We start from the raw sequence: 21,544 nt of genomic DNA on the forward strand, positions 1-21,544 counted from the left end.
ATCCAAATGCTCTTTTGTATGCGGTGGGATAGGTCTGTGCAGAGATTAAAGCTATCAAATGTCGGCTTTTTCAATATGATTTGCTTTGGCAGGTATTTGAGAGAGTTAAGCAAAAAAAAAAACACATTCCTGGGTTGGCATTAGCAATAGAATCAAAAGGACTGAAGCAGTTTGCAGAGTCACAGGTTTGCAGATCTGAACATGTTGGCATGCATACTGTGAGCCTCCTTCAGTGATCTCAATAAAACATAGAAAGCAAGGTAATAAAATATGATGTTTAATAAGATTTCAGAACACATCAACAAACCAAAGAGCCAAAAATGTCTCTGAGAGTGAACCAAAACAGTAAAGTTATGGACCGAACAGCCAAAGTAGTGTGAATTAACCTCTGCAGTGTGCCCAGTGGTACTACTGATAACTGGCATCATGTTGCAGTCATCCAAGCCTGGCAGGCACAGTGCTTGTTACCACAGTGAGAGGTGTATTTAAAAAGTGCTGTATGTATAAAGGAAGAGCACTTGTGTCACATGTGGCTGTTTTCTGTGATTGAGGATGTGAAAGGAGTTGCTCGTAGTGATGAATCTACAGAGAATCTGCAGCACCCCTCGGTTTTACGGAGCTTTATGACGAGTTTCAGCTTTAATTATACAGTGATTTACACAGGATGTTGCACATTAAACTTTATAACTCTTGGTGCTGCACTACCCTATGATAAATCAAAATCCCCAACTAAAACATCTAATAATCACTGCAGTCATTTACTAGCTCAGGGTTTCTTCCTGTTCCACATGAGGCATCAGTTTAAAAGTAGTTTCCGGATGCAGCTTTTCCTGTGATTCAGCCCTTATACATTTATCCTTAGTGACATATACTGTATGTGTAAAGTTGAGTTTGCTCCTTAACTGTGTCTCCGTTTACTGCGCCCCAAATTTCAGTACAGAATCACCGCGAAAGAGGATGTGATAGATTTTCAAAACAACAACTCAGCGTGACCCCCTTTCGTTCCCCATCCCCCATCAGACACCTCGTGGTCTGACACTTTGGATAAGGAGGACCTCTGTTTTACAGGTCATGTGACAGAGGTCAAGGTCTGCTCCTCCTAGTCAACAAGTTCAGTTTCAAGGCCCAGGCTCAAGCACAGAGCCCAAGGCAGCGGTGAGATTTGTTTATCATGGCAGCCATTCCTGATAATACAATCTACAGAGTTCATTCCACAAACGAAATATAAATATATTTGCGTGAAAACAGGGAATATTCTTAAAGGTATAATATGTGACAGTTGTCGGTTGCTGTTTGTAAACACACAGCATTCAAAGTTGGTCCCTCCTCCTCCTCCTCGGCTAGACTAGCGAGCGAGGGAGAGAGAGAGAATTGATGGCGTGGCGAGCTATAGAGAGAACGGAGAGAGAGCGGCGTAAGTGGGAACAAAGCAGTGAATCAGAGAAATAAAACATTATTAGAGACAGAGGAGCAGGGGAACTCACAGCGATGTAACAAACCCGTTCTCATCCGTCAAATACTGCCGCTTTGTATCTAATAGAGCTAAAGTGCCTTGGAATCAGAAGCCGAGGGGCGTGACAATGCCACCTGACCACCCTCGCTGTTATTGGCTAGGGGTTACACTCCCACATGGGACCCAAAGACTGTTTGCTGACGCCCAGAAGCATCCCGAGTAAAGAAAAATAAGAAGAAATACAAGCAGGGAGCTGCAGGGTCTCTGCAGAAACAGACACCACACACTTCTAGTGGGGCATAAGTGATGATTGAGAGGGATTATTTTCAGTCTATACATTGTTTTTTAGCAAATTGTTGCATAGTATACCTTTAATCACTTCGAGGTACCCCACAGAGGCACAAAGTGACACAGTGTACCACAAAGTAAAGATTAAAAAAATACCACATGTGTGATGTGAGTGGTGCTGTGAGACACTGTGAGATTCTGTAGGACACAGAGAGATGAAAGAGCTCCAGGCCTGTTCCCGGGCGTGAGGCCAGGACAGTCTGCTTTGAAACATCCTGATGAAACTAAACCTCTCCGTGGGCTCAATTCACCAGGATGTCTTTGATAGATTTTGATATGCCGCATATCAAATGCTTAAGAACACAGGATGTTGAACGAATCAAGATAAACAGGTACACATGACATGTACCGGTGATCACATTAAAATTGTCTTCCTTCTATGATAAAACAATTTAAGAAGTTTGAGCTCTATAGCGTTGGCGGCTGTTTTCAGAGCTCTAAAAACCCACTGTACACTACCAGCTCAGCAGCATCAAATGGCACACAGACACAGTTAGCGACTAGCTGGTGAACATAGTGGAGCGTTTAGCAGCTAGAGAGACAGATATTTCCCTCAGGAGTTGGTAGAGACCAAAAATGGAGCTGAAAGAGGGTGAATATTAGACTTACATTCATCAGCCAAAATCACAACTCCAAACTAATGATCATGTTACTCCATAACTGCTGGATGTGTGAATAATTGCTTACAAGTTTGCCATATCAACTTAAAGGTGATACGTCAGCGTTCTGCCCTCAAGTGGCAAAAACAATTTGTCATTGCAGCTACTTGGCATCTATTTGTACCCCAAGATAGCACTCTAGCAAGTGTCATGCTGGGAGGAAAGGATTAAGTTACTAACTGTGGTCAGATTAAACTGGGTTGATGTACAGTAGCACCAGGAGGCATTGTTTATAGGACATACGCCACTGGGGTTCTCAAAGGATGTGTGAATTTATTGTATCCTTCCTCCCTCTATACTTTCATGACTCAGATTTATGGCAGCTCTGATTTTTTATGTGGTGTTAGTTTCCAGGGAAATCTAAAATCTGATTATGATGAGAAATGGTTAGGCAGATTTTAATTGAGACAGGGGAGATCAGAAGAGTATTTGATCTGGTGGCTCATCTGTTCCATCAGCGGCAGACAGTGTTAACATGCAGTACCATATGGCTGGTATTTTAAGTGGAAGCCCAGATCTTGCCAGGTGTTCTACAGCTGGGCGTTGAATGCTTAAGTGAGTCCTTATACAAACCGTCTGGTATGTTGTCCAGGTGGTCATGGAAGAGCTTCCTTTAAAGTGACACCCGGCATACAGAAATGAACTAGAGAAAGTAAACATAATTTGTTTCCCTACATACACCATGTAGCATTTATCCATCTTTGTACATCATGCACGTTTATTACCTGTCCCCAATGCACCTCACCTGTACATATTTATCATGTACATGTACATGCTGTGTATCATAGATCATTTTGAATTTGCCTAGCGTCGCAATTCCGTTGAAATACGCTAAAACGGAGCGGCAGACAGTATGAGACATCACAGCATGTAAACATGTTCTAATAGAAACATAACATACAAGTATGAACCTGAAAATGAGCATGATAATGGGACCTTTAAATTACACGTAGTTAAGAGTTTGAATAATAACTGTCAGGGGCGTTTCGCTGACTTCAATCCAAAGCCTGTCGGCATATACTCCAGTCATCTGTGACCATAAATGTGAATAAGCACAATATGTACATGTATTGACTTTATAATAGCACAAATAGGGTGATTCAGTTGGTTTAGCGCGTTCACATTTCTATCTACATCTTCTAAACATTTAGAACTACATCTGAAATTCAGTAATTGATAAGCAGAGGCTTTAAAGGGGCCACATTCACTCAGCGGTCAGCAGGTCAGTTTAAAAAATGTTTTGTTCTTTCTCAATTAGGCTCAAACAGGCATATGTCATGGGTCAGCAGAGTGTCATCTTTAAGGATAACTATTTTTTGCTGAGGGAGAAGGATAATGGTGCGGCTCTCTAATCTTCTGTCAACTCAGCGACTCTGATGAGGCGTCAGGACAGCAAGATATCCATGTTGTTAACAGGGTCACGCTTTTTTAAGGCGATTTTAAATGCTTGTTTGATGTGACTTTGATCCTGACTGACAGTTTCAAGGTCGTTTACTCCTTTCTTCCATCGAGAGAGGCGCCGCACCCATGTGTTACAAGTTAACACATCAGGATGGGGGACAGGTGGGCTCCATAGAGATCTGCAGTCTGATAGGTTGTCAGTTTGTCTTGCTCCTGCAGCTGTAACTCCTCAGAGGAGCTAGGTCACTAATCTCCTCAATCCCCAGAAAGTCCAGTGTCTGTGCACAAACCTTTAGGGGGTTGATCCAAAGAGCTATCCGTACTCTCTCCACTGTGCCAAGCATGGCTGCTAGCTACTCCAGCGTCAGTGGAAGCAGAAGCCACAGTCTGTCAGACATCAAACAGCTGGCCAGGCAGAAAGGGCGTCAATTAAAGATCCTTGGAAATCTCTGAACGTATGAGTGCGTGCTTTAGTTCTCCTTTGGGAAAGATCCATGTTTTCTGCATCCAATTGTGTCCATATCCAAACAGGATATAGAGTTTCATTTGCGGATTTACATTTCCGCATCCTATTTTGGCAAAACATCCCCTTGTGTCAAAACTGATGTGCAGACCCCTTGGGGAATGGTGTATATTCAACCCTCAATGAGACCTACTTACATAAGTTACCTGCTTAAACAGACAGACTCCGGTGGAGGAATTGCAAACTGGACACAGTGCCCAAATAAATGTTTGCATGTGGTTCAGAGCCAAAGATCTTGAGCCACAAAACCAATCCACATCGCTCACAGGGCTCGACACAGAGCCTGTGTTCACCACTTGCTTCTAAATGCATACTGAACCATTCATCTATTCTTTTCCTATGGGGTTTATTATGGGGTATATTATTAGTCAGACAACAGTGCAGCCCCTTTCTCCTGAATATAATAGTCGCAGATAGAACCAATAATACAAAGTGTTCTTTTCCTGTGTTGAAGTTCAACAGGACGGCAAAACAAAAGCTCTAACGCCATGCACGTCTTTTTAAGTAATTATATCATATTTTAAGCAGTAATCTCTGCTGGTGCAGGCTTGCCTTGTTGGGGCAGAGAACTGTTTTGGTGCATGGGGAAAAGGAAAAACAGTCCGGTCTTTGTACTTGTGGTAAAGTAACTGCATGAACTGTGCACTTCACTGAGGGATTTCACAAACTTTTGAGTTACGAGGAGCATTTCACAAATCTCAGAGCTGCACCACGAATCTCTGGAGTGGGGTTATCACACTGTCCAGGTCTTACCTCTCACATAAAGTCTAATATCTCATCCTAATTATATCTGGCTTAATATCTCAAAGGAATGTAGACTTTCCTGTAGACATTTTATATGCAACATCATGCATGTGTTATTATTAATGCACCATCAAACTTACACGGTAACATGAAAAGTTGTGAAATAACAACAAATGGGCCCACTTTTCGCAATTTGAGGGTTACCTTCTAGACACAACCATTCAAACCCTTTGAGAAGGAGGTGTGAACATGCTGTTGGCACGCAGAAGTGGTTTATGGGGTTTTGTTATTGGACCTATGCCATCTTCACCTGTAAGCCAGCTGGATGTTCCTTTGAATCAGCTGTCCTGTTTCTGAAAGCAAGAAAAAACTCTCTCTATAGTCTCTATTTCTTGCTCTTTTTTTAACATTAAATCATCTTATCTACCCATGTAAAGCTGCTTTGATAATCTTATTAGGGCTGTCAATCGATTGAAATATTTAATTGCAATTAATCACGATTGTCCAATCACGATTAACCGCACATTTCTTATGCTATAAATGTACCTTAAAGGGAAATTTGTCAAGTATTTAATACTCTTATCAACATGGGAGTGGGCAATAATGCTTGCTTTATGCAAACGTATTCATATATATAATCATAACATGGCAAACACAAGCCCAACAGGCAACAACAGCTGTCAGTGTGTCAGTGTGCTGACTTGACTATGACTTGTTCCAAACTGCATGTGATTATCATAAAGTGAGCATGTCTGTAAAGGGGAGACCCGTGGGTACCCATAGAACCCTTTTTCATTAACATATCTTGAGGTCAGAGGTCAAGGGATCCATATGGACCCGTTTCATATGGTGCCAGCATCTTCACTCTAGCTTTAAAACTGAGGCCACTACAACTAAGAAGCGCAAGTTGTGTTACTGCGTGAAAGAAATTAGTGGCGTTAATAAAATGAGTATGCGTTAATGCATTATTATCGCTTTAACTTTGACAGCCCTAGTTTTTATGTTTAAAAATCACAAGTCCACCAGCCAACAAAATTTTGACAAACCTCCTTGAACAAACTTTGTCACAAATTCCCTCTGACTACTGTAGGCATTGTTGGCCAAAATCTTGTGTCTTTAAATAGCTGTGAACTAAAAGGAAGTATAGATTTTTTTTAAACTGCTATAAAGGACATACTTTACCAATATCATGCACAGATTGACCCAAAAAAAATGACAGGCAAGCCATTTACCTCCATACTGTGTGGAGCCTTCATACAAGCAGTCCCTGTGTGTCTCGTTTAGTGACAGGGAGAGAGAAAGTGTGTAGATCCTGTATTGCTCTCTTGACCTGGTGTATGTCCTCTGTGAAGAGAGGCTTTGTTGCCCTCAGACAGCTCGTAGCCTTTAACACACACCTTCATAATAGTATCTGTGTGTCTGTGATTTTCCGTTTGGAAAATTGTGAGCTTTTAACCTCACATCCCAGGCTTAGCTCGACACACAGAGGGAGAGAGAGAGTAATCATCATAAGCCTAATGATACAGTGGACCACTGTGGCTGCACTGTGATCGCCAAGCTTCACACACACACGTGCCAAAGCAGTTAAGCTGCTCCTGATGTCTTCCTGTGACACGCTAACACCTGAGCATTGTACAGTGTGCAGTACGTGTCGCTGCTTTGTGCTTAGCTTTGCAAACCTCATATGTAAAAATGTGCATGCATTTTTGCCAAAAACAGAGCATAAGTGTCTAGACGACTAAGGACTGATTGCCTTCACACACAGATTTCTTTGTTGTCCTTAGCACCTGCTGAATGCATGTTCCTGCTTGGCCTTTGACCTGTTAGTTTAGCTGCAGCGTAATCTCAGTAGCAGCTGTCCTCAAGACTGACGGCACGAGAATCGCTGCTCGCTTGCTGCCAGAATCTCCTCACTCTCACTATACGATGACAGCATCCCTAACAAACGTAGATGCGAAGATCCTTCATGAAAATTTACGTCAACAATGATGCCAGAACTTCCCATTAGAAAACACTTGTCATTCAGTAAAGACTAGCACCTCCACATCTGGCACTGTGAGTTGTGGCGTGAGGTTTCTGTACGATGCCTCCCACAACCATTATCACATTATCCACTTTAACCAGAAGACCCGTACCACAGAGGCATCAGAAAAACCTCCCTGTCTCTCCGGGCTGCACACACAGGGATCACTGCAGAGCTGAAACTCTGGCGTCTATGGGTGAAGCAGGGGGTGAGCGATGACTGGGTTCTGTGTTTGCTGGTGGACGGGTGACAGTTGGGGTCAGGGGTTCACTTTCCCCACAGCTCCGTCACTCTCTCCGGACTGGCTTTCAGAGGCTCAAAGAAAAGGTTTGATGAGGAGGACTCGGAAGCACCGTGGCATCTGGCAGCAGCGGCGGCCCTTCCCTCCACATCCTGAGGGCCAGTAGAGCTGCTCCGTGGCGGCCAGAGGAGGGAAACAAGGTGCACACTGTGATCTAAACACAGACTGAAGGGGGGGCGGTTCAGGTTACTCCTTCGGTAGGTGTGTTGCCACAGAGAAGCTCACTGTGAAGAGAAGGGTGGAGGAGGGGAGATTGTAAGTTTACACACAACAAAAGGGTTTAAATCAATAAAATTGGACCAGCATGCATTAGTGAAATCGCCAAACTCCCCTCTAATAAATTATATAATACTGTAAATCATATGGGAGGGTTTCAGTGTATTTGTCAGCCCACACTGACTTAATTATACTTCATATGATATGTCTGGCCTCAGTGTACATTTAGATGAATGTGCTCTACATGTTAGCTAAGTGTAGTTACGCTGGCAGGACTAAAGTCATCCCCTGCATGACCTTTTTATAAATGGAAGTGATTAGTGAAAACTAGAACGTGTCTCTGGAGAGGAGGTGTTGGTTAGTAATCATTGGTGCAGGTCAGGACTCATGTGCAAAGTACAAAGGTTTTTTTTTAATGGTTAGGATGACGTAAACTGTTGCCAGACTGAACAGCTTGTTCACCAACATTGTTACACACTCCCTCCAGACAATATAAAGTGACAAGATGTTTCTCTGTGTTGGTCTTTAGGGCCTTTATTTGAATAAATAATATTGGTGAGGTCTGGAATACACATTTTGGGAAATACGCTTATTGGCTTTCCTGCAGAGAGTTAGATGAGAAGATCGATACCACTCCACCAGCCTGTATCAATACTTAAAGGTCTAGTGTGTAGCATTACGGCGGACCTATTACAGACGTAGGCAAAATTGTTGGTACTCTTCCGTTAAAGAAAGAAAACCCCACAATGGTCACTGAAATAACTTGAACTGACAAAAGTAATAATAAATAAAAATTTACTGAAAATTAACTAATGAAAATCAGCTGTTGCTTTTGAATTGTGGTTCAACAGAATCATTTTAAAAAACAAACTGATGAAACTGGCCTAGACAAAAATGATGGTAGCCCTAGAAAAGATGTAAAATAATGTGACCATAGGGACATGTTAAACTAAGGTGTGTCCTGTAAATAGCATCACAGGTATCTTCAAACTTGTAATCAGTCAGTCTGCCTATTTAAAGGGTGAAAAGTAGTCACTGTGCTGTTTGGCATCATGGTGTGTACCACACTGAACATGGACCACAGAAAGCTAAGGAGAGAGTTGTCTCAGGAGATCAGAAAGAACATTATAGACCTTCATGTTAAAGGTAAAGGCTATAAGACCATCTCCAAGCAGCCTGATGTTCCTGTGACTACAGCTGCACATATAATTCAGAAGTTTAAGGTCCATGGGACTGTAGCCAACCTCCCTGGACGTGGCCGCAAGAGGAAAATTGATGACAAATCGAAGAGACGGATAATACGAATGGTAACCAAAGAGCCCAGAACAACTTCCAAAGAGATAAGGGGTGAACTCCAAGGTCAAGGTACATCAGTGTCCGATCGCACCATCCGTCACTGTTTGAGCCAAAGTGGACATAATGGAAGACGACCCAGGAGGACACCAAATCATAAAAAAGCGAGACTGGAATTTGCCAAAATGCATATTGACAAGCCACAAAGCTTCTGGGAGAATGTCCTTTGGACAGATGAGACAAAACTGGAGCTTTTTGGCAAGTCACATCAGCTCTATGTTCACAGACGAAGAGATGAAGCATCCAAAGAAAAGAACACTGTACCTAATGTGAAACATGGAGGAGGCTCGGTTATGTTATGGGGCTGCTTTGCTGCATCTGGCACAGGGTGTCTTGAATCTGTGCAGGGTACAATGAAATCTGAAGACTATCAAGGCATTCTGGAGCGAAATGTGCTGCCCAGTGTCAGAAAGCTTGGTCTCAGTTGCAGGTCATGGGTCCTCAAACAGGATAATGACCCAAAACACAGCTTAAAAACACCCAAGAATGGCTAAGAACAAAACATTGGACTGTTATGAAGTGGCCTTCTATGAACCCTGATCTAAATCCTATTGAACATCTGTGGAAGGAGCTGAAACATGCAGTCTGGATAAGGCACCCTTCAAACCTGAGACAGCTGGAGCAGTTTGCTCACGAGGAGTGGGCCAACATACCTGTCGACAGGTGCAGAAGTCTCATTGAGAGTTACAGAAATCACTTGTTTGCAGTGATTGCCTCAAAAGGTTGTGCAACTAAATATTAAGTTAAGAGTACCATCATTTTTGTCCAGGCCAGTTTCATTAGTTTGTTTTTTAAAATGATTCTGTTGAACCAAAATTCAAAAGCAATATCTGATTTTCATTAGTTAATTTTCAATAAATTTGTATTTATTATTACTTTTCTCAGTTTCAAGTTATTTCAGTGACCTTTGTGGGTTTTTCTTTCTTTAACGGAAGAGTACCAACAATTTTGCCTACGTCTGTAGCAGAAATGGAATATAATATTCCCAACTCTGTTTTCATTAGTGTATAATCACCTGAAACTAAGAATCTTTGTGTTTTCGTTAGCTTAGAATGAGCCCTTCATATCTACATAGGGAGGTCCTCTTTACGGAGTCCGGCATGTTGCTCCGTCATGTTTCTACAGTAGCCCAGAACAGACAAACCAAACGCTGGCTCTACAGAGATCCTTTTGCATTTTTACGTTACCTGAAGGCCACCGTAGTTCTCCGACACGCTTGTGAAACGGCAGTAGCTTGAGCCACAGAGTGCAAAACCGTGGTACCGCCAGCCGCCATCGTAAAGTAGTGCTATTATGGTAAGGATGGTCTCTGAGCGAGGTGAACGGCGTTACCACAGTTTTGCACTCGGCGACTCACGTTACCGCAGTCTTGGAAAGGGAGGAGTGAGCCTAGGGGTATTCAGTTGGTTGCAATCTGCAACCACTCCGCTAGAGTTCATATGCCACAAATGATGGATTGTGCCCTTAGGAGTAACTTTAATCCTTATTCTGTGTTGATGTCTTGGCGGAAAAGTTCAACATCCAACTTCCGAGTTGGTTGCTAAACTAGATTGCATTCACATAAAATATCTTTTAGAAAACTGTAGCAGCAAAATAAACAATTAACACATATCAGCAATTGCAAATGAGGCAGTTTGTTTGATAATAAGTTCAGCATTGGTCTAGGTTTGGACTCTGCTGAAGGCCTTATGTGTCTTTGTGTGAGATGATTCTTAGGACTTTAGTTAAATTAAGCCTAATGAAACCCCTCCATTAGAGGACCAGCTGACTAGACATTTCCCCGTTAGCTTGGATTTCCACCCAAAATCTCTAACTGCTTAGTGGCTAAGAAATAGATAGGATTACAGGTGCAATCATTGGGACAGTGAGTGGTGAGGTATTAGTGACTGCATCTAAGCTGGATTTAAAATGAACTGACTGGTCATTCCTAACACAGTTGTGTCTACTGAAAGCAAAGGAGCGCTACTGTAGAGGACAGCAAGGATTCATGTCTTGGCATCGAAACTTAGGCCATGGAAATAATGTTGAAGGGTTTGCCTGTGAAGGTCGTAAATATTCCATGGAGGAACAATAACCTCAGTACTCTGCATACAGACCCCCCTCTGTCCGAACAAGGAGAGACGATCATTGGAGTCTATCTGTTAGTGTTGGGTAAGTCAACCATCATATACTTGAATATAATATAGCTTGAAATGTCAGGTTGCCTTGTTTCATTTTGTATACTCATTGAAAATGTCAAAAAACATTATTTATTGTGCATTATACTACTGAAAAGCACCCTAGATTAATGTCTAGAAAATGGCATATATGAACTACTGACAAAAGGCTGGTAATATTTCCTCTTAGTCTCAAACTCGTTCCATAACTCTGTAGTGCAAAAAATACACCCCCTCAGAAAATGTTTTTGTCCTTTAAATCTCTTAGGTCAAACACTAGCAAGAAAGAGTCACACATTATTTGAGAGTCAACAACACAAACATCTGTTGTTCCTCATATTTCCAAAGGCCAAAGCACTGCTGACACAGACAGTTTGGTCTGTGCTGGTGACTCAGTTGGTCTGTGGGTCAATTAATGCAGCTGAGGGATTTTATGTAACACAGACCGAGTTATAAAAAGACAAGGATTCTCTTGGCTTTTCACAACTGCTATTAAACTACAGAGTGATCCACATTTGTATACTATACTATACTATACTATACTATACTATACTATACTATACTATACTAATACTATACTATACTATACTATACTATACTATACTATACTATACTATACTATACTAATACTATACTATACTATACTATACTATACTATACTATACTATACTATACTATAAACTTCTCTACTCAACTATACTAAACTTTAAAAATGATGTTGTCACAATTCTAGGTGCTACAATCTACTCTACTATTCTGCATTATACTATACTATACTATGCTACATTATAATATGATATTTATTATATATAAAATATAATATAATATAATATAATAAACACTGTTCTACTCTATTATACTGAAGTCAAAATCAGTTTAGTGATGTTTGTAAACTCTAATATCCTATACAGATCTATTAAAATGTTACTCTGTTGTACTTTATTATACTATACAATAATCTATTCAAATCTGCTACTATACTGTACTGTACTCTACACAAATCTACTCTGTTCTACTATTCTCTACTCTACTCTATTTTATTTTATTTTACTATACCATAAAATGATGTGGCCCACTTTTGTATACTCTACTCTACACAAATCTACTACTATACTGTACTATACTGTACTATACTATACTATACTATACTAGACTATACTATACTATACTATACTATACTATACTATACTATACTATACTATACTATACTATACTAGACTATACTATACTATACTATACTATACTAGACTATACCATACTATACTAGACTATACCATTCTGTATTATACTCTTCTATACTGTACTGTACTGTGCTATACTACACTATACTATATTATACTATACTATACTATTCTGTATTATACTATATTATACTATACTATAATATACTATACTACCTTATACTGTACCATACTATACTATTCTATACTGTACTGTACTGTACTATACTACACTATACTATATTATACTATACTATTCTGTATTATACTATGCTATACTATACTATACTACCCTATACTGTACCACACTATAGTATACTATACTCTACAACACTGTACTGTACTATACTACACTATACTATTCTGCACTATATTACACTATTCTGTACTATACTATACTATACTATACTATACTATACTCTACTATACTATACTATACTCAATTCTACTCTGTTCTACACTTCTCTTATCTACTCTACTACACTAAACAATATGTGAGTCACTAGATATTCACTGAATATGCTGCATGTTTGTCTCTCTGTAGGATGGCTGTCCTGGTTTGGAAACAGTTTAGTGATGTTTGTCCTGTACAGACAGCGGGCCTCGCTTCAGTCAACAGATTTCCTCACTTTAAATCTTGCCATCTCCGATGCCAGCATCTCCATATTCGGCTACTCCAGAGGGATCCTAGAAATATTCAATATCTTCAGGGATGACGGGTATTTGATCAACTGGATCTGGACCTGCCAGGTAAAAGCCACACCAAGACAACACTTGATTTAAAAGAGTTAAATTTAAAAGGAGTCACTTAATAATATTATATATATATTTCCCCACCAAATCTTAAATTGTGGTGAAATTTGCATCATTAATAATTAGTCAAATCCCAGGAACGTTGGTTTGAAATGGTCTGAAAGTGATGACTGTGCAGAGTTCCGATAAACACATGCATCTGCTCTCGTTGGCCAACCCCAATTAATGAAGTACATTAAAATAGTCTTTGGAAGTCTTACCGTAAAGTGAGTATGCGTGTGTGTGTGTGTCTATTTGCGTGTGTGTGTAGGTGTAAATGTGTGCATGTCTGCAAGGGATTATGCTAGTAGCCATGTGGGCTGGAGGTTAAATCTGTAATAAGCTTACCACAGTGGAGGCCTTTAAATGGGGGAAACTCTTCGAGCAGCATGGCACATGTCAACAACCAAACATGAAACAAATAAGAGCTGCAGACATGATTGCATGATTTAATCACATGCTCTTATGATATGTTGCTGAATATTTAAATGTCATTTGTATTAAATTAACAGATAAATTGTTATGTGTAATTTCTAAGAACGTATATGTTTTCCTCCTCCCACCGCCTCAGCTTGAAATGAAATAGTTGTCATACTTTAGCTTGGAATTCATCCAGGGTATTTTTCTTGCTCAAGGCTAGCTGTGGTGGAAACCGTGATATCCCTGAGTGAACGAAAACAAGCTGGTGTAACCAGAACACCGTCAGTCTCAGGAGAGTAAACACCAAAAATCTGAGAGAGAGAGATATTGTAAATCGAGGTCTGCTGCTCTTAAGCTTCAGTGCAGCCACTGAGATGATCTCATCTCTCAGGCATTCAATCTCAGGTTTTCAGGTGAAGGGGAAATATTGGGATAGCAGCAGTATGCCCCTCTCATTTCACCTTCCCCTGGGAGAGGTGGGCTGAGAGAGAGAGGGAGGGTCAGATGTAAATAAGGGGAAAGTAAGAGGTGACAGAAATAGAGGAGGGAAGGAACAGGAAGGTGAAGGAGACAGGCATGTGAGAAGCATTAGCAGATTACTGCATGGAGCATGATGGAACATGAACACTTGCAAGCTGGGCCACATCCCTGCGTTTTGCATCGTATGGGACAGGACATTATTGAATGTGATAGAGCCTTATGGGACCCTTTGTTGTTGCAAAGGGGAATACAGGGAAAGGATTGTCAAAGCAGTGTACAAGGCGTATAAAAAATACTCTGATTTTAAGTCATTGCTTTTTTTAAACTTGTGATCCAATAATCACATATTTTCTCGTGAGCCAAGACAGAGGTGAAACACTACACTGTGAGATCATCTGGGAGGATCAAATCACACAATTTCAAGAAGCCACTGTCCTAAATTCATCTAAAAATACAAAATGTGCTGAATGTGAGGGTGAAAAGAAATGTGAAGACTGACAGTAATAGGATTAGGACTAAGGAAGATAAAGAGAGTAATCAGTCAGAGACTTTAACTGAACCATGTCACCTGGAAATGGCACAGCAAGGAGACGGGTGTCGCACAGTTGGAGCCAGACTGAAACACAGTAGCATAATTCCCTTTAAGGAGAGCTGTGATTAAAAGATCATCTTCTCAAACAATGGACTGAATGCTATAAAGCTTCAGGGTTTAATGCATTTGGCAGTTGTTGAACTTTTTTCTCCACCGGATTCTTTGTGAGAATCAAGGTCAAATCTATTAACAGTTATAATGAAATTCCCTAACGCTGATCGTGTCGGTTAAAAAGCCTGCAGCTCACATCAGAGGAAATGCTCTGGATCCACAGCATATTGGCTAAAAGGGAGGAAGTGCCCTTCATCTATCGTGTCCATAGACTGTATATAAGAAGTGGACGTAGTCACCGTGACGTCACCCATTGGTTTGTGGACTGACGTTTTGAAGCCTCGAGTTCGGCATTTTGGCTGTCACCATCTTGTTTTTTTGCAACCAGAAATGACACGAGAGGGTGGAGCTAAGTACAACCGAACACTGAATAAGACATTTTCTGTTGAGGTTATAATTAACTTTCATAAACTGAAAACACACTGTGAAAAGGTTAAAGTTACAAGACGAAAACATGACAACTCCCAGAACGGACAACGCCGTGGTAGCAACCAGTCAATCACAAGGTATCCACGCCCTAAATCATACCATGCTTTATGGTCTATTTGACTCTAAATGAACATCATGCTGTATTGAAGAACACTTGAAACTAGTGATTGAGACCATGAACTCATGTTTACAATGTTTACTGAGGTAATAAATCAAGTGAGAAGTAGGCTCATTTTCTCATAGACTTCTATACAATCTGCTCCCTGCTGGCTAGTAGAAAGAATGCAAGTTTAAGGCACTTCCGCATTGGCTTCACTTTTCAGACCCGGAGGTTGCCCACTGGTCGGTGTCCAAAGCAAAACAACAGACAAAGGTGTGGAACAATTAGGCAGGCAATGGATCTATGCACCAAGGATTAAATGACCACTCAAAGTTATTATAAAGATGTGACGTCATGATTCACCAACCCTCTCTCCGTTTTCTTCCAGGTAGACGGTTTCTTCACCTTGCTCTTCGGCCTTGCAAGCATCAACACCTTGACCGTTATCAGCGTCACCAGATACATCAAGGGATGCCACCCAAACAAAGGTCAGATCTAGCCTCCCTGAATTCAAGCGAGGGAATATAAAGAAAGCTTCAGACCAGCGTCTCTGCCCGCTTCACATTCCAGCAGTTCTTATCTGACAGAAAAGCGTGCTTTTTCAGTGCTAATGAAGCCTTATTACCGACTTCAACTGTGGAAATTACTACCACTTGTCTCCAGCAATTTCATTTACATTTCGCCAACATGTCATTAAGTGAACTTGAGGTGACATTTTCTATTTTCGGGTGTAACTGATGCTGAAGAATGTCTTAATTATAGGGAAATTAGGTTGAGCAACTGCCTCTGTTGTCAGCAGAAGAGTTTTAACTGTGTTTGTGGCTGTTCATAAAACACAAGCTGTGTTAAACTATGAACACTGGTGGTGCATGTGGGATATCATCAAATGTATTATGTGCCAGATTGCAGCTGCAGCTGCTGCAAACAGCAACAGACATTGATGTAAATCAGAAAATCAAAAAAATGCAAGATGATGATTTTTGGTCTAAATGACAAGAATTTAGATCAGATACACTTGCAGGTATCCAAGCAACAATATAAGGTAATTCAGCCTAACAAAGCTGAGTAACCCATAGCAACAAAGACACTGTACGTTGCCAACCCTCTCTCACAAGCTGTACCGCACTTCTCGTGTGGTGTATTGACATAAGATAAGTGAGCGCCGCTCAGAAATTGATTTACTTTCTTCCCCTGAACACAAAGCTATGCGTACTTTGTCAACAGAGGTTCTTTTCAGTCGCAGATGTTTGCAAAGGCCGTTAATATGAGAAAAGACCCCATTGTTCAAAAATGTCACAATCTTGACATTCATAACAAGTCAAGAATGCTGCATCTTTTTTATGTGCCTCTCACTTTTCCGACCCTGTGTTTGCCAAAGTCATAACCTTTTCAAACTGCAAACAATCCCACAATCTGTTCCATAACTTGGGGATATTATGTTGTAATCATGTTCCTTGTTGTGTGTTTCTGCAGCTTACTGTATCGGCATTAACACCATCGCCGTATCGCTCATCTGCATCTGGACCGGAGCGATGTTTTGGTCCGTTGCTCCACTGCTGGGCTGGGGCAGCTACACAGGTCTGTTCTCACACACTAGAGCAGAAAAAAGTAGTATACAACGTTATTATAAAAGCCTCGATCTGACCTCTGACCTCTGTGTCTTCTGCTCTTTAGATCGAGGTTATGGCACCTGTGAGGTGGACTGGTCCAAAGCCAATTACTCCACCATCCACAAGTCCTACATCATCTCCATCCTAATCTTCTGCTTTTTCATCCCTGTGATGATCATGCTCTTCTCCTACGTCTCCATCATCAACACAGTGAAGAGCACTAACGCCATGTCAGCTGATGGTTTCCTCACCACCCGCCAAAGGAAGGTGGAGAGAGATGTCACGAGGGTAAGAAAAAATCAAGTTATTTCTGAGGTTTTTATGAGAGAGACTTGATTGGAAAAATAAAATGAGACTCTTAAAAGTGCGCTGTCTGTAATAAACCCCCCTCTCACGTTATTCTGACAATAGTTTCCTCATGTTTCCTCTCTAGATTTCCATTGTAATATGCACCGCTTTCATCATGGCCTGGTCCCCATATGCAGTGGTGTCTATGTGGTCAGCCTGGGGCTTCCATGTGCCAAGCACAACCAGCATCATCACCCGTCTCTTTGCCAAGTCTGCCAGCTTCTACAATCCGCTCATCTACTTCGGCATGAGCTCCAAGTTTCGCAAGGACGTCTCTGTGCTGCTGCCGTGCACACGAGAGCGCAGGGAGGTGGTGCGTCTGCAGCACTTTAAAAACATCAAACCCAAGGCAGAGGCCCCACCCCCACCTGCATTACTTCCTGTCCAGAAGCTGGAGGCGAAATACGCCACATCCAGTCCTGACAGCGACTCGGGGGTCAACAGCCCTCCTCAAACTCCTCCATCTGACCCACAGGAGGTCTTTTGTAACAGTGACCTGCCCTCGCACATTGAAACATCAGAGTACTGGTGTGACAGGCTCTGAAGACATTTCAACCAATGCTTGAATTACAAGGGGAGATAAAGAGTATTTTTATATTTTTTGGTCTTACCCGTGTTAATAAACTGTATGTAACCAATGTTAATAAATTATTTTCTGAATCTCACGCTTGTTGAAACAAGACTTTTTACTTCCAACTCCTACAACAGGTTTGTTTAGCAAATCCAAATTGGTAACAGCTTAAAAATGAACGAGTGAGATGTTTACTGATGTATTTTAAATCGTAGAACAAAACGTTAAAATCTCTACAGCTTGTGTTAACTATACAGACCTTATTTCCGGCATCTAACTAAAAACCCATTAAAAAAAACCATTGACTTCCAGATGAGGGAACCGGAAGTCCTAAAATGCTAACTCATTTCTGTGTTTTAAGACTCAATCCTGCTCCACTCTCTATCTCCAGCTGATGAGATGTGCAGTCGGTGATGTAGTGAGACAGATGCACGATAACATCTGAAAACACTGAACTGTCCTCGGCTCAACTGAAGCATGTGATGGCACCAAATTGTGTCAATCCCCCCGCTGCCCCTAAGGGCACCCATGACATCAGTTCTCCCATATATCCACCACTCCCTGATAGATGCCAGACTACACTTTGTCAAGTACAACCATGTCTATAGAGAGGCGAAGTCCTGCCCTTTCCGATGAACGACCAAAGGACCTTTTTTTTGGAAAAAATATGTACGGTAGTCAACGGAGAGAGACCGATATTTTTTGATCCCGTTTGAATTGCGCAATGAATCACACATATGAATGTTTGTCAATTTAAAACATAATTTTGCAAGTCAAGACAGTGGCAGTTTGTTGTAAAACTGTTAATCAGACTGTGAAAATACATAATTAGAGAGACTACACACCCAAAAGTTGCGCAGTGACGTCTCTCTCTCTGAAGCTACGATGCCGTTGTGTTTCCTACTGGGATGTACTCACACTAGCAACGGGTCTCGCTCGTACTTTCGCTTCCAGGCTGATAAAAAGACCAGGAGTCGCTGGAGAAAACACATCAAGTAAGATAACGTTTCATTTGTACCTGGAATATAGCTACGTTAGCTAGCTAGCTGGTGTTGGTGACGTACATCGTACGAGACGAAAGATGTAGTTCACTGAGCGGTTTCACACAAAAGTAAATGATACTACGACAAACTGTGACTTTCCTGACTTGAAATGTATCTCTCTCCGTTGTCTACCGTACATATTTTTTCCGAAATAAGGTCCCATGGGGTCGACCGGAAGGGGTGGGACTTCGCCTCTTTATAGAAATGTGTTATATTACATCTCCATTCTCTGAAGCATCATTTCAGGTGATGCAGGGTGGGTGGCTCTATTTCTACTGAAAACTCTCCCACTGTTCCACGGCATGGGTGTGGTGAATCTGTACAACTTTTTTCTGCTGACAAGCTTTCTAACTAATGGCACTGCTGAAAGGGAAATGAGTCACCCTGAAAAAGCACCTGATCTTTTTTTTCTAGCAACATCAATGGGCAATTATCTACTTGAGCCATGAAGGTTTAATCTTTAAAAAAAAAGTTCCCGAGGTGGTTTCTGCAAATACCATAATCACACGCACAATGAGCTCTTTTACAGCAGCCCTTAAGACCTTAAAAATCAAAATGGCAATCAGCGTCAGCATAACCATCCATATAGAGCATAATAGCAGCAGCTTGTGTGCCAATCTGCATAAACCAACAGGCTTTACAGTAGTTGAGGTTGACACAGGACTGTGTTTGTTCTGTAGACCACACCAGCAGACAAAAGCCACAGACCCCAAAGTGACAGTGGATGTCACTTGAAGTGTCTGTTTCTCAAACAGGTGTTGATTGGTTTACTTGGTGGAGGAGGAGCGATTACTCAGGTGAGAGTTTAACACACTGCTCTCAGTTGGTTTATTTCTCAGTCAGATGATGGGATGAGTGAGTTGCAGAACAGATGACCAGAACCATCGTTCGGTTTCCCTCCGATGCATAACAGAAAATATGCAGCTTAAAGGGTAACTTTGGTATTTTTCTACCTCAGCATTATTTTCCCATGTTTTCGTGTTTAAGGGACAACATTTTTTTAAATTGGTCCAGTATTGAAGGATAACCAAGCGGCAACCTCCGGTGCTGAGAAGTGGAAGGGCCAAAAATTGAAGTTCTTTGAATGGCCACTTGAGGCTGGCTCCAAAAGGGAGTCAACTCACCCATTTCAATTATATTAAGGCTTAAAGTTCGGCATAATTGAGGGCGTGGACGTTTTGAGTGACAGGTGGGTGCTGTCTCAGGTCGCGAACCGCTGTCTGCTCTGCTGCGTCATCCGGACCTCCTCAGCTCCACTGACAATCCACCTCTTTGCCCATTTTTGGATTAGTCGGGAGTTAGGCTGTGTCGTCATTACCAAGATGGCGACAGACGGAGTCACCCATGGGCGACGTCACGGAGACTACGTCCATATTTCAAACCATCCGCTGTAACCGGCAGCCACAAAACGATTGCGAGGACAAAAAGAGCAATAATGTGGGCGTCAATGTAACGTTACGTCCACTAAAAGTGCTTGTTTTTGCCACTGACAGGCTCAGATTGTTAGTATAAGTGTCTGACAAGTGTCCGCTCTGTTTGTTATTGTGTCCAAGTCCCGCTCAAGGAGAAATCTCGTTGTGAAACCTGAATATCGGGCAGTAACAGGTCCAACTCTTTACAGCATCCTTCCTCTTTGGGCATCGATATGGTCGCAGCAACCACAGGAACATCATCAGTCTGACGTGCAGCAGCTCATTCACAGGAGCTCTTCATCCGTATACTCTGGTTCAAAGAAATACAGGCAACCATTAAATTCAAAGACCTCATCCACATTGTCGAAATCGTCCAAATAGTCGGCCATGACAAAATCTTTTAGATAAAACGCTTTCTGTCCTTCGGTATCAAACTCTGCCTGGCTTGAACCTACCACTTAAATTTCCACCGTCTTCCGGTAACATGGCACATCGCGAGATTTCAGAGGATATATCTCCTTGAGTGAGACTCTTTTCATAATGTCAGACACTTATGGTAACAATCTGAGCCTGTCATGAACGTATACATTGACGGTGCCATCTTGCCCTGATAGGATTTTGGCTCAATACTGGAACAATATCAGAAATTGTTTTCTGTAGATGTGACTGGCTGGAGCATTTCAAGTTGACTCCGGGGGATAATGCGAGCGCTGGTTGTGCCTTTTTGTGTTGTTGTTTTTTTCCTCCTTTAAACTGTATCCTCTGCCATCCAACCTGTCACTGAGGGGAGCAGCACTGCTCACATTGTCAATTTTTTGAGGGTGGCTGGGATTCAGTTTGTTTATGTGCTATTAAGTTATAAAAAGCACAAATAGAATTAATAAATAAAATTCAGTAAAACACCGTTTGCTTAATTAATATATATATATATATATATATATATATTATTTATATATATATATATATATACATATATTCTGTACATAAATAAGAAATACAAAACCCATTTAAAACAACTAAGCAAACGGTGTTTTACTGAATTTTATTTATTAATTCTATTTGTACTTTTTCCAAAAACATGGGAAAATAGTGTCCAGGTTGAAAAATACCAAAGTTACCCTTGTGCCAATATAAAGCAAATCCATTCCTTGGGCATGCTAAAACTATGAATATATATGTGTTGGCTTCTTCTGCTCTAAAAAAAAACATGTTAAAGAAACAAAAGGATGCTTGCACACT

The 21,544-nt window shown here is 41.3% G+C and overlaps 1 protein-coding gene and 1 long non-coding RNA gene across 4 annotated transcripts; one reads left to right on the forward strand and one right to left on the reverse strand.

Moving 5' to 3' along the window:
* Positions 1-2,860: 2,860 nt before the first annotated feature.
* LOC141774169 (uncharacterized) lies at positions 2,861-20,409 on the reverse strand. 3 transcript variants are annotated; one of them, XR_012595254.1, is made up of 7 exons: positions 20,018-20,409; positions 16,800-16,914; positions 15,689-15,825; positions 13,538-14,705; positions 13,027-13,140; positions 10,209-10,566; positions 2,861-7,676 (listed from the first exon to the last, which is right to left on the reverse strand). It is a non-coding gene; the product is annotated as an uncharacterized LOC141774169 (long non-coding RNA). The 3 variants fall into 3 exon arrangements; XR_012595253.1 differs by lacking the exon at positions 20,018-20,409 and adding an exon at positions 17,012-17,151; XR_012595255.1 differs by lacking the exons at positions 10,209-10,566; positions 20,018-20,409 and adding an exon at positions 17,012-17,151.
* On the forward strand, positions 10,813-18,986 carry LOC141774168 (opsin-5-like). Its single transcript, XM_074646559.1, has 6 exons — positions 10,813-11,172; positions 12,942-13,147; positions 15,710-15,809; positions 16,795-16,899; positions 16,996-17,219; positions 17,365-18,986. The coding sequence occupies exons 1-6, from the start codon at positions 11,034-11,036 to the stop codon at positions 17,821-17,823; spliced, it is 1,233 nt and encodes a 410-aa protein (XP_074502660.1). The 5' UTR covers positions 10,813-11,033; the 3' UTR covers positions 17,824-18,986.
* Positions 20,410-21,544: the final 1,135 nt, after the last annotated feature.

This window comes from Sebastes fasciatus, chromosome 9 (assembly GCF_043250625.1).
Source record: "Sebastes fasciatus isolate fSebFas1 chromosome 9, fSebFas1.pri, whole genome shotgun sequence".
Taxonomy (NCBI): domain Eukaryota; kingdom Metazoa; phylum Chordata; class Actinopteri; order Perciformes; family Sebastidae; genus Sebastes; species Sebastes fasciatus.

Bases quoted from the DNA above. Each gene is read 5' to 3' on its own strand.
- LOC141774168 (XM_074646559.1), top strand. From the start codon at position 11,034: ATGGAAATAATGTTGAAGGGTTTGCCTGTGAAGGTCGTAAATATTCCA. The intron at 13,148-15,709 runs GTAAAAGCCACA...GTTTTCTTCCAG, and splicing joins ACTGGATCTGGACCTGCCAG to GTAGACGGTTTCTTCACCTT. The intron at 16,900-16,995 runs GTCTGTTCTCAC...TCTGCTCTTTAG, and splicing joins GGGCTGGGGCAGCTACACAG to ATCGAGGTTATGGCACCTGT.